The sequence below is a fragment of the Heterobasidion irregulare genome (assembly GCF_000320585.1).
Source record: "Heterobasidion irregulare TC 32-1 unplaced genomic scaffold scaffold_02, whole genome shotgun sequence".
Taxonomy (NCBI): domain Eukaryota; kingdom Fungi; phylum Basidiomycota; class Agaricomycetes; order Russulales; family Bondarzewiaceae; genus Heterobasidion; species Heterobasidion irregulare.
Genome location: NW_009258198.1, coordinates 255,728 through 268,227, shown reverse-complemented (window position 1 = coordinate 268,227; position 12,500 = coordinate 255,728). Strand labels below are relative to the sequence as shown.

At 53.0% G+C, this 12,500-nt stretch overlaps 6 protein-coding genes across 6 annotated transcripts; 5 read left to right on the top strand and 1 right to left on the bottom strand.

The window, feature by feature from the left end:
- Positions 1–110: 110 nt before the first annotated feature.
- On the bottom strand, positions 111–2,199 carry HETIRDRAFT_101142 (major facilitator superfamily; the record flags this gene model as incomplete). Its single annotated transcript, XM_009543678.1, has 12 exons — positions 111–192; positions 259–375; positions 434–516; positions 575–798; positions 852–924; positions 978–1,006; positions 1,062–1,098; positions 1,156–1,422; positions 1,487–1,695; positions 1,751–1,821; positions 1,884–1,959; positions 2,055–2,199. The coding sequence occupies 12 exons, from the start codon at positions 2,197–2,199 to the stop codon at positions 111–113; spliced, it is 1,413 nt and encodes a 470-aa protein (XP_009541973.1).
- Positions 2,200–5,536: 3,337 nt separating this feature from the next.
- HETIRDRAFT_448320 (uncharacterized protein) lies at positions 5,537–6,510 on the top strand (the record flags this gene model as incomplete). Its single annotated transcript, XM_009543677.1, has 7 exons — positions 5,537–5,621; positions 5,689–5,700; positions 5,751–5,777; positions 5,842–5,897; positions 5,955–6,121; positions 6,177–6,264; positions 6,337–6,510. The coding sequence occupies 7 exons, from the start codon at positions 5,537–5,539 to the stop codon at positions 6,508–6,510; spliced, it is 609 nt and encodes a 202-aa protein (XP_009541972.1).
- Positions 6,511–6,865: 355 nt separating this feature from the next.
- On the top strand, positions 6,866–8,048 carry HETIRDRAFT_407348 (uncharacterized protein). The gene has a single exon (XM_009543676.1). It carries the CDS (start codon positions 7,467–7,469, stop codon positions 7,686–7,688), a length of 222 nt encoding a protein of 73 aa, XP_009541971.1. The 5' UTR covers positions 6,866–7,466; the 3' UTR covers positions 7,689–8,048.
- A 199-nt stretch (positions 8,049–8,247) lies between these two features.
- On the top strand, positions 8,248–8,922 carry HETIRDRAFT_310042 (uncharacterized protein; the record flags this gene model as incomplete). Its single annotated transcript, XM_009543675.1, has 1 exon — positions 8,248–8,922. The coding sequence occupies one exon, from the start codon at positions 8,248–8,250 to the stop codon at positions 8,920–8,922; it is 675 nt and encodes a 224-aa protein (XP_009541970.1).
- A 572-nt stretch (positions 8,923–9,494) lies between these two features.
- Positions 9,495–12,296, top strand: HETIRDRAFT_470129 (uncharacterized protein). Its single transcript, XM_009543674.1, has 6 exons — positions 9,495–9,858; positions 9,918–10,214; positions 10,274–11,080; positions 11,142–11,429; positions 11,482–11,789; positions 11,840–12,296. Exons 1-6 carry the CDS (start codon positions 9,544–9,546, stop codon positions 11,940–11,942), a joined length of 2,118 nt encoding a protein of 705 aa, XP_009541969.1. The 5' UTR covers positions 9,495–9,543; the 3' UTR covers positions 11,943–12,296.
- HETIRDRAFT_234074 (uncharacterized protein) lies at positions 12,053–12,301 on the top strand (the record flags this gene model as incomplete). The annotated part of the gene is made up of 1 exon (XM_009543673.2): positions 12,053–12,301. The coding sequence occupies one exon, from the start codon at positions 12,053–12,055 to the stop codon at positions 12,299–12,301; it is 249 nt and encodes an 82-aa protein (XP_009541968.1).
- Between the last annotated feature and the right edge of the window lie 199 nt (positions 12,302–12,500).

The following is a 12,500-nucleotide window of genomic DNA, read 5'->3' as shown; positions in this document are numbered from 1 at the left end:
CCTTGCGCCCTGCTCCTTGCATCAACGCGCTGAGTAATCACCAATACAGCATTCACCTAACGCTTGCGGTGCCTAACCGCATCTCCGCCCTGCAGGTTAAAACATTCCTATCAATTGGTGTCCGCCGTAGAATACCCGATGTCGACCCAAGCACGCATCCGGTCCCCGTAACGGATCGTGGCCCACAACAAGCTGTCGCGTGAATGGACACACGTCAGTCAGATGCACGATCCGGGCGTGATGGAACTTTTCACGCACGCGCATCCCATCCATGCAATCGCAGCCGACAATATATTCGTCGGGAGGACTCCAACGCGATTGATAAGGGGCAGGATCCCCACCGTCGCCAGTGAGATGAATGCACCCCGAAAGCCACTGAAAGCGAATCAGCACACAGCGCGTTCATCGGTTGCCTTGATCTGATTGTACTCACGTATTCGCAGCCATGATCTCGGCGCTTCGCGAGTGCATGATGTCGACGTTGTACGCCGCAGAGGGGCTTAGAACCAGGTCAACCTAATCCGCGCTCCCATCAGTCCCTAGCCGTCTAACAAAAGCACGCCGCTCTACGCACCCCCAGTCCGTTGAAGAATAAGCAGACCAAGTTCAACACGATGCCGAGAGTGCCTCCGATGTAATGCGTCACAAGACCACTGCACAGCACGGACAGCGGAACGAAGATGCACGCGCCATACAACGTGCCCCGCAGCCTGTCCTCGGGGACCCACTCGCCCCCACGCCGTTTCCGCCAGCGCACGACGATGATGTCAGAGACGCGGCCGGCCAAAGGCGCACCAACTGCATGCCCAATATGAATATCTGAACAAAAGCCGTCTTGACAATGCGCTTACTGATGTTTCCGAGACCGCAAGGTAAGAAAAATGCACCGATGAGCGCCTCGTTTGTTATACCGTACCGTTGACCCTGCAACAACCCAGTCAAAATAACATCTACACTCATACAATCGATGGACGTACGATGGTATAAGCGAGCGGAAGCAGCATGACTGCGAAGGGAGCTTCAGAAGCTCTCTAGGACCACAAAAATTAGGAAGGACCGACCGTAATCCGTCAACAACACGAAAGTGCCCGCCAAGCACTACTTACGCCGCAGTCAGCGTCATTTCCGATGCATCGACGTTCCCAAAGGACTTACGACGGCTAGCAAATTCGGGCTCCTGAACAGCGCGAGGCTCTTGAACGGGTTCAGCCAGACCCACCGCCATTGCGTCGTGCCCTGCTGTTCATACAGCTTGTCTATACCCCGCGCGTGGGGCTGACTCGTCTCCGGCAGGAGGAAGTACATCGCGGTGCCCACAAGCACGCCCGTCACGAACAGCGCGAGCTGCATCACACGCCACGACGCGTAGTGCGTCGCCAGGCCTCCGCACAAAGGCGCCAACGCAGGCCCGAGAAGACACGCCTGCAACATACCAGTGTAAATGACAGCTAGACATTTAAGAGGGAATTAGCGGAGATGGACGTACCGCGAAGAACACGCCCATGGCGCCGCCGCGCTCTTCGAGGCGGTAGATATCGCCGATCACGCCCGCGCCGACGGACAGACCCCCGCCTGCTCCGAACGCTTGGACGAACCGCCATATCATGATCTCGGGGATAGAGCGGGCCTGCGCTACCCCGAGGGACCCCAGAGTGAAGAAGGGGAGCGACGCGAGATATATGGGCCTGCGGCCATCTGCGCTAGAAGATGAGCCTGGGCAGTTGCCGCAGAAATGAAGACGGGCACGTACAGAATCCAGAGTAGTTTGCCCAGGTGAGCGTCCCGATGGCGGATGCCAGGAGGGAGAGGCTGACCGCCATGCTAAGATGAGACGCGGCGTGTGAGAAAGCGACGCGCTGTGTATAAAAAGCAGAACGACGCACTTGACCACAGACCCTGTCGTGTTGAACTCGCGCGCGATTTCGGGTATGGAAGGGATGAACGCGCCCGCGACAAACACTGTTCGCGACACAGGTCACAACGATCAGTCCTGTCTGCCCGTCTCTACAATGCCCCCCCTCCCCCCCAATCAAAAAAAAAAAAGCTCGACGTACAGGGGATGAGCCCCGCCAGGGACACAAGCGCGACGATAACCCGCTTCCTGGTCCTCGAGAATCGGTTGTACACCGCGTCATGCTTGTCCGCCGCCGCGTCGCCGCGCGCGGACAGTAAAGGCGTCTGTTCGCTGTCAGTCGACATGGAAGAGCAGGAGAAAGGTTTAGAGCGTGAAAGATGGCGGCATGACTCAATGTCGGCATCGGGACGATAATTTATTGGTGCCAATGATGAACGGAGGAAGGGCGCTTATCTAGTGGGCGCTTATAGGCGTCAGCGGACCCGATAAGATAACAGACGCCATCGCATTACCTCATCGTACTTTGCTAATGGACTGCGAAGGCCGAAAGCTGCCGAAAGCCCCTGGTTCGCAACTTCCACGAATCTTTCATGTCGCAATGTTCCTCATGCTGCAGAAGCTGTTGTTGCGACACTGTCACCATAACACTTGATCACAGAAATACTGTTCGGGCATGGAATGATGACCGAACTAAATGTCACGAATGTCGCTTACTAACACTCTATCAGCAAGCGACACTGGTGCCTCAAAAACACGCTTGTACGTGGTAATGCATTCACCTGGTAGATAACATTAGAATAATATTCAAAATTATGGCGACCCAACCTGAACTCTCCAGACTCACGCAGACGAGTACCTCATTCGCAGCATGTCGTCACTAAAATGTTTCTTTCGACGACCCTGCACGTCATGCATGCTAGCCCTGTGTCTGCCTTGGACGCAATGATACGGCATTGATTTACTCTGCAAAAAGACGGCGGAGAGCGCTAAGGAGCGGTGACCAGAGTCATCATGTGGGAATATTCTGTCTACGTTGTCGCAGAAAGACATCGGCGGAAATCTTGGGACAATCATGATTAGAGGAATCAGCCCGATATATGTCTGTCGGCCTTTGATCGAATGACTGGTACGTTGACCGCAATCATTTGTCCAGGTTACACCGCTTACATTGTTTAGCGAGCATGTAGTTCCACTTAGTCAACATGTCAATCTTTAGCATCGAGACACTTGCCTGACATCTCCCTCGAACAACAGGTCATACATTTATACGGTGATCCAGACCAGGAGTGTCCCCTCTTATGCTTGATGATGATCTGTGTCATCCTTTTAGGTGAAACGTTCTGGGGGCAATTGCATTCAGCTTTAATGATGCCCAAAGGCCACAGGCATCCTGGATCGTGCCCCCCCACCGCCCGTCCACATCGAACGATTTCTGATCGCAGCCTTTTCATTTCGGTGTCTTTAGAACCGGGTCGATATGTCTGTCAAAACCTTGACATTCGCCATGACGCGCCTGGACAGCCAATTCGAGCCATTCCAGGTTCATTTGGCGCTCTTTGGGCAGAGAACGCTCTGCACGAGATCTTTTACGTCGTGCGATCATTTCTCCACCAACGAATCTACAGCCATATGCAGACAACGGCCTTCGAGAAAACGTATTCCCGAAGCACAACTAGGGAAGTGTTGGTCGGTTTTGCCTCGACGAGCAGGCCTGTAAAGTAAGTCCCATGCTTTTCTTGTCGTGCTTCACATACGCCGTCAGCTGTTCAAGGTTCCGAAGTGTGTCAGTCGTTCGGCTGGGAATATGCGCTCTGCAACCGGCCGATCTCGTTCGATTGTTCTCTGCGGGGTCGGGATCAAGGGCGGGCTCGGAGTTAAACAAGCACTGTTTCTTCCTTTCCAACTCGGTGCATTTTTAGAACACACCCATGGATTAGGAATCATCGAACCTGAGGAATACACTCCCACACGTCCTGGAAATTGTCGGATCTCATTCATACGTGCAGTGATGTGCAGGATCCTATGTCGGCTGTGTCGACATTCACGATACGTATACCTGAACTATCCTGTTTTACGCCAGCGCGGAACCGACGAGGGAAGCAGAAAAGTGACCGATGTGTTGGTCCAGGCATTTGCCGTGCTCTATGAATGCACCTGCATGGCTTGGCGGTGGGCGCCTTGGGATAGGAAGCCCCATCTGGTTCGTGGGTAAGAGTGTGTCCTGTAACTGAGCCTGCTGACCTCATTGCGCACGTATACTTAGAATACACAAAGACGCGCACGTTGTGCACCGGTGGGAGTGCGAACTTTATAGGACCTGCTGAGCATGGAAGTCGCTGACTATCCGATGGAGGTGAGAACCCTGCGTACATTTGGAGATCGGTCATTTGCGCTGACTCTTGAGCTTTGCTTCGACGATGCGAAGCAGCGGATGTTTTTCTCGCCGAGCCAACAAAAATGAAAGGCCGGGGCGCACCCGTTCGTTTGTACGGTACTACAACTTTCCAAGTAGTCAATCTGCATAGCTGGCTCTTTCACCATGCATGTCGGTACTAGTGTCGCGTGAGGATATAGCGGATCAAACGAAACCTCCAAGCCGCTCAGCGCAACAACAGGCGACGATGTCGTGGGCGGCTTGTTGAGCTCGGATGAATTTACTCGTAATAGTCGGCTTTCCCTGAAATGAAGATTGGATCAGGAAACGATCCAGGCCTCCCACGCGAGCCGGTGGCGGAGATGCCATATCCCCGGTCCCGGCGTTGGCCCCCGTAGGCTGCGAATGAGTTTCCGCTCACGAGTCCGAATGTATCCATACAGGGATCAATACGAACTTCGTTACATAGACCTTCTTATCCACCCGTTATGTCTCCTTGCCACCATCCCACCCGCCTACTCCCCCCCTCGACGCTGCCACCCCCTCCTCTCCTTGGCCCGTCATGTCTTCGTTCGGCTTGAGCACCTTCCAGGCTCATCCTGGACGATTCATTGGCCCCACCGTCGTAGCGACGCTTATACAGGCTGTCGAGACGGGCTACCTCATCTCCCAGTCGATTCAATTCTGGAGCCGGGCGGATGCAGAATCGTGTTGGATCAGAGCGCTCGTGGGTTTCGTGTCAATAATCGCCTTGTGAGCACAATCCACTTTTCTCCGATCTGAGCACATTTGCGCGATTCCGAGGGATTGCGTCCAGGCTTACCTTTTCGTGGTCAGCTTCCAAACGGGAGCGGCCTTCTGGTCACTGTGGATGATGTGCGTCGAAAACTTCGGAAATTGGGTATGTTTCCGATTAGAAACCTCTGCTCTATCTTACCGTTGTTCCAGGTAGCTAGCCTCAATCCAACGTGGCCACAGCGAGCGTATTCTTTAATTGTATGTTTCCGTTCTATTCGAGTCAGATTTTCGAGTGAATCATCAACGTATAGACTGCACTCATGGCCTCGCCAGTGCAAGGCTTTCTCATATGGCGCTGTTGGCTGGTTTGTAATTCTTGCCGCGGATCTCGAGCAAAGAAGCTGAATGCAGTTGCCTAGCTTCTCGGAAAAAACTGGATCATCGTCGTTCGTCCCCATCTTCTCGTTTCTCCTCGACCTCCTCACCTGATCAGTAACTTAACAACGTGCGCAAACCTGCTGCAGTTTCCCCTCATCTGTGCTGTTCTCGCATCTCTGATCACAAGCATCATGGTAACCGTCGATGTGCTCAAACTGGACTTTGTGTCTCCGTTGACGCAGCCGCCTGTGGGCAAGATTCCGATCGACGTTCCTTGTAGGTCTTGCCTTGCATGCCATAAGGCTACGCTGACGCGCTCGATCTGGAGTTGTACTCTCACTAGTCTTGCCAGCCTGTGAGTCTTACCCCGCCTCGGTGGGAATATATTCTCATACGATGGCATAGTTCTTGATGTGGCCGTGACTGGCATTCGTGAGTATAGCATTGTTGGATCCTAAAAAAGCAGAATGATCTTGTAACACCGCATCGGGCGCAGTACTCACATTCCTTCTGCGATCCCGTGCCGATATATATTCAAAGCGATTTCGCCGCGTAGGTTCCTTTGCCCGTCCATGGCATCGCGAGTAGCTTGACGTGCATCTTGTTTAGGTTGTGACGCGGCTGATGATTGTAGCATGGGAGGCAGCCATCCCACCATGCGCCTGCGCCGTGACGGCGCTCGTCACCTATTTCACGCTCGTGAATGTGAACTACTGGGACCTCACATTCCAAGCCATTCTTGGGAAGCTCTACGTGATCTCTCTGTTCGTCACCCTGTGCGTGTCTTGACCTTCTCTTGTTATCACCCCCGCGACTCAATGCGAAAAGCAGAAACGGTCGCGCCGACATCGACGCGCAGCGCTCGCACTTCCCTACCTTCTCTAATATCATCTCACCGACGACGGGCCCCAGCATACGCGTGAGCCCTTTTCACATGTTACTGGTGTCTTAAAGCTCTGGCCTTCTTTCATGTCTGACTGTTTCGCTTCAGCTATCCAACACACGCCCTCCCGAATTCGTCGCTGCACGCCCTAGCGGGACGATCTCTTTCTCTTCAGTACATCAGACTCCTACCAGCGATGTGGAGACGGAAGGCTCTCAAGACGATTTGGAGCGTGGTCGGCGGTGGATATCCCGGACGCCTGGAAGTGATCTCAAAACATGACTGGTGACCGGCGAGTCTGGGAGTCGATACAGGGCATAATGATAACGATCTTTGGCATATGACCGATGGGCAGCACACAGAGCAACATGTATTGGGATGTGTGGGGACTGGACATGTATTAGAGCATATAATAACCTCAAGTCCGGAGTTTCGGCAGTCCTCTTCATCCCGGCAAGTGTGCATCTGTCTATCGCGGGGGCCCGAGGCAAGGGCTCGAAAATGACACGCGTGATGAATTTCGCGTAAATTCGAAGTCTGGCCAGTGTCTGGCCGCGCAATTTGTCGTTCGCGGCACACGCTGACATACGTCGGTGCACAGTGCGTGCACCCAAGCTATTACTAGGTCTGACGACGAGAACGGCGACTAAACATATGAGCAAGCGCTTCAAGGTCTTTCTCGGTGCTCCTACCCCTGAGGATACATCGTCAAAAATTTCTTGGCAGCATGCCCAATCACGCCCCACACCGTCCGAATCCCCTGGTTCTTCCTCCTATGTCCTGGAAGCTAGTCGCCGCATTTCTACGATATACCAGAACATCGTCTTTAAGGATGGTGATGATGGTGGATCTTTACTAGAGCTTGAAGATGAGCCCATGAGCCCCACGAGTAGGTTGCTGGATGAGACCACTAGATACGGTGAGTGGACTGTCACTCGACATTTATCTGTAACATCTGTGGGATGGTGAATCACTTTTCATGATGCCTCTGAGCGCGCGACGTCTTTGACAACCTTTTCTGTAGAGCGAACGACCTTCATATGGGGCACCCAGTCGCAGCACCAAGACCGGAGTTAAACTACTCTCGAAACACAATTTACAGATTCATACTCCTACAACGAGACTCAATCATCTGATGGGTCTATAGCGCGCTTTTCATCTTTTGATTTCTCGCTGCACACTCTTGTCTCGCTTTCCACGATTAAACCTTTTTTGGAACGCGCAAGGTCTGCGTCTTGATGGCCGTTTTGGAGGTCGATGGCCCCGACGTGATCAAGATCGGGAAGGGGCCAAAGACTGGCAAGGAAATTGGCATGTTCAAGATGATTTTAGGCGACGAGGGTGGGGCGGTCTGTAAGCTGACCGCGTGGAGAGAGGTTGCCGATGTCTGGAGTGGTGTCGCAAGCGAGCCAGGCATCAAACATGGCGACGTCGTTTACCTGGAAAGTACGTCCCATTGATCCTCCTCGGACTACTGGCTCCCAGTAGATTTTCAGACGTGTCAGCATCGTGCGAGCCAGGGACGCCCCTTGCCCTCATCGCGTCCCCGCACCTCGAATCAAAAGCGGAGATACGTTATCGTACTATGCCGCGCACTTCTTTCCCAGAAGTTCAACGCCTTCGATCGGATTTGAGACTCGGGTATAGCGACGCGACGGTTAGGAAAGTCGCGTCTGTGATTGCCTGGTTCGAAAAAATGGCCGATTTGGCGAGCTAGTTCCGCAGGCTTTATTTAACACATCACTTGTATGAGTAGAGCGCATCGTGCCACACACTCGACGTGGCAAACCAAAATAAAACGGACCAGACTTTTTCAGTGCATATATCGTCCAGCGCAGCAGACAGGCATGCTGTGCCGGGATGTGAGTGCAAACATGTGTCACGTGACCCTGTTCTACCACGCGTCGAAGTCGCAGCGTGTTCAGCTTGTTCCGTCGGTTCAGCGTTCAATTAACTCACCGTCTTCCATTCTCCTAGGCGAACACTGCCGACGCACTCGCCAAGGGCGCTCAAGACAGTATGTCGTCCGCGTTGAACATGCGGGCTGACTCGTCCATGCAATCTGTCGGCACTCATCTCGATCTGTCACTAGGCTCGCTCGCATCTGGCTTCTCCACTCCAGCCAAATCCCTGCGGATCCCGTCTACATCTTCAGGGACGACAGCCCCCTCCACAGCCCCCTTGACGACACCATCGCCGCCAACCTACTTCCGACGACCCACGAGCGAGGTCACGCCTGTGGCCCGACGACTTGGGCTCTCGGGACACGACGAGGATGGAGAGGACCCAGAGGTTGATATCTTGAACACCGTGGTGCGCGACAAGAAGTGGGACGAAGGTGCTGATACTCCATTGAATGGCCGCTCGAAACGCGCGCGGACAAGTGCCGCAGGCGCGAAGAGCGTCAACTTGACCCTCCGAGACCAGGAAAAGGTGCGTGTGTTGGTTCATTGCGGCATGCTCTGGGGTGGAACGGTTGCTTGTCTTGTGGGCTGGAGCACTGCTGGGAGGTCCACGGTCAATGGCTCGAGCACTGTCAAATGCTATACCGATGCGCTATGCGCTCACAACCATGAACCCAGCAAGTCATGGTATGTTGGCTTTCGGAGCATTCCATCGCTCCAGCTCATGTTCTCATTATGTCGCCGGACTCCCCTCTGTTTTACGCTTCATCTTTGTCCATGTCCTGATTGATTGTATAATGCTAAAATTCATCTTTTACAGCATATCGACAATTTGAAGAAAGAAAACTTCAACATCAAACTCAAAGTGCACTTTCTTGAAGAGAGGCTTGCTCAATTGGCTCCTGACCATATCGATGCGGCGCTTAAGCAGAATATACATCTTAAAGTCGAGGTGCAGCAACGCGGCATGGAGCTCAAGAAGCTTCGAAAGCTGGTTTTAGAGCTGGAGAAAGAGCTGGAGAGGCTTCAAAAGGGTGGCGGAGGGAGCTCGCGGCGAGAACGGGAGCTAGAGGAAATGCTAGAGGAGCGGGAACGGGAGATTAGGGAGTTACGGCGGCGGCGAGCAGTAGGCCCTGACGATGCGGCACTCAGAGATGCAGAGGAGCGGAACGCAGAGCTGGAAGAGGAACTCGATGGTGTGCGCGGTTTGTTGGAAGAGAACATGGATGAGTTGGAGCGGTTGAGGGTGATCGTGGAGGAGCGGGGGGAAGTACCACCAGCAGGTGACGCTCAGCTGAAGCGGCGGTTTCAAGAAATGGCGGCGGACAATGAGGAACTCAAGGCTGCATTGGAAGAGCATGCGGACCTCGTGGCCCTGAGAGACGACGAGAAGGAGGATTTGCAGGATCAGATGGAGGCGTTGAGGTTGGAGCTTGAGGATTTGCATCGCAGGAGGGAAATCGAGTCCCTAGAGCGGAGTGAAAGCAGAGCCCAGATTTTGGAAGAGAGGGAAGGAAGGGAGATGATAGAGGAAGGTCTGAACGAGCTGAGGGACAAGCTGGCGGCGGCAACGATCGAATTACAGCAAAAGGAGGATGAGCTCGAGTACAAAACACGGGAGATCAACGAGCTGGTCAACGAGCACAGGAGCATATTGGATGATGTCGAGGATAGTTGGAAGAGCGAACTCGACGAAGGGAAGAACCAGATCGAGGAGCTTCGAGACGTCAGTGATCTTATCGAAATCCCCTTACTTTTGGTTCACATATCTTTAACGTTTTCCAGGCACTAGCTGAGCGTGACTCAGAATGCGAGGAGCTGCGCCTGCATATATCCGAGCTGGAGTCGAACACGAATATTTTACACGAAAAATTCGAGGCGGCGCTCGCCCATCTAGAATCAGAATCAGATGAGAAAGACGCTGAAATAGCCGCAGCGAATCGCGAGATTGAGGAGCTCGGCCAGCGAATCTACGAACTCGAGGAGGACAGCGACGAGCTGAAAAAGATGAGCGATCGGATACGGGAGGATGAAGCTGTTGAGCGAGACAGATTAGAAGCACTGGCTGCAGCCCTCAAAGAGGTATTGTCGCACAAACGTTATAACCTGTCACCCTATCTTGATGAAGCTTTCTTCCTCAGAAAGTTACGGTCCTTAAAGACGATCTCGAAGAGATGACGCATCTGTACGAGACCTGCAATCAGGACATCTCGGCACACAGAGCTCGCCAAGAGGAGCTCGCCCACCATGTAGAAGACCTCGTCGAAGAGGTGCGGAAGGAGCGGGAAGCACGGGAACGCGCCGAAGGAGATTTGGCCAAATCAGAACGCGACCATGATGCCGAACTGCGGCGCGAGCACCGTACCCTTGAGGCGAAGGAGTCTGCCTTGCAAAATGCGCTCAATGATCTTTCCCGAGCTCAGTCACTGCTTTCCCAGCGCGATACAGATTTGGCCGCCTTCCAGTCGGCACTGCAGTCCATGGAGGCCGAGTCGAAGAAGCTGGGTGAGAGCCATACGACCGCCCGGTTCTCGTTGCAGCTGGAAGTCGATCGACTCAAGCGTGATCTCGAGCGCCTCGAGGATGAGCTGTCCCGTGCACGAAAGGAGCTTGACGAACGGGAAACTAGGAGCCGCGAACGAGGCGGGATCGTCGATAAACTGCATGCCGAGAACCGGGAATTAGCATCTCAGCTCGCGACGCAGACGCAGGCACGCCTGAACCTCTCGGAGAAGCTGGACACCACGCAGGCAGGTCTGTCTGCGGCAGAGTCCGAGCTGGCCGCTTTCCGCACTCGTGTGCACGAACTCGAGCAGCGCCTCTCGAAAGATCAGCGTTCTCTGTTGACTGCGGAAAGTCAGTACAGGGACCAGTTGACTGAACGAAACACGCTTCTGCTCACCATTTATCAATACATGGACAAAATTCTTGGCGTTGATAAGACTCCCGTAGGTCGCTTCTCCTGATCCAACCAAAGCTTATTCATCTGAATTTTTACACAATCATCAGAAGAAGGGTGGTCAAGCTGAGACGAAGCCCTTCACGAATTTCAGCGTCTTCCACGACAATTTGATTACTCGTCTCAAGTCGCTGAGTCAAATTCAGCTCGACTTCGACAAGCGGGTCAAGGAAGCCGAAACACGATTCGCCGAGAAGTTGATCGATATGAAGAAACAACTCGATCGTCGGTGGACACAGATCGACAAGTTCGAGAGCAGTGTGAGGACATATGCTGAGACCAAGTCAACCTGGCGACGAAAACTCAGCGCCAAGGAAGGAGAATTGGAAGCTGTGAGGGTGAGCCAAATGGAAACGTCATGCATCGTCATGTTGTTCAACTGATTAACAGGCCACAAACTCGGAGCTAACGTCACAATTGGCGAGCCTTCGTCGACCTGGTCCCGGAGACTCGAATGAGGTCCGAGCCCTACACGCCCGCGCCAGCAACGCGGAGCGCCGATTAACCAATGCACAAAACCAACTGGCGGCTGCGGAAGAGAAGATGGCGACGATGAATCAGAAGACTACTGTTGCAGACAGCAAGTGGGAAGCCCGAGTGAAGGAGTATGAGACTCGTTTACGAGCTGCAGAGGAGAAAGTCAAACGAGAGAAGCAGGGGTATAAGGAGCGGGTTGTAGAACTGGAAAATCAACTCAAGTACGTGCCCTTACCTGCTTTCGAGACTCTCTCGACTTAGTACTCTGTAGATCTTTACAGCGGCAGAAGGACTTGGCAGAAAAGCGCATCTCCCAGCTTTCCGACATCGAAGCAAATGTGAAAACAGCACGATCAACACCACCTGCTCGATAGCTCTGACATCCCAACTTGATTCCGATCCTATACTCATTGGCCCCACCTATTTGCTTCTCTCGTTTTTAACCATCCGTTTTCCAAGGCTTTCATCTTTAAAACAACATTTCATGACCCTCTTTTCATCTGTATTCCTATGCATCCACTTGTCAGCTCTAATTAGGAACCTCATAATGCACGCTCAGCTGTTCTCAGTTGCTGGATCACCTCCACGTTGTTCTGAATCCCTGTTTATCCCGTCTATGTTTCTTTATTTTTCTTTGTTTGTCATTTCACAAGTTCCTCCGAAATCCTGTCAATCAGACGAGTACGCGAAAGGTTTTTCGAAGACTGAATTGAGCAAGATCGCAGCGGTGTAGACGAAGGAGGCTTGAGCGTGGGAGTCGAAGCTATCGCGTAATTTTGAGGTATTTTGCACATATTCCCGCCAGTTCTTAACCACGACGTCTGCAATCATGCGCTCTGCTCCGGGGCTTTTGAACATGGCACCACTTAATGGCTCTGATGCATATGGCTCTGGACTCTTTTTTTGGATTTTTGAGTTTGTCGGAAGTAGCG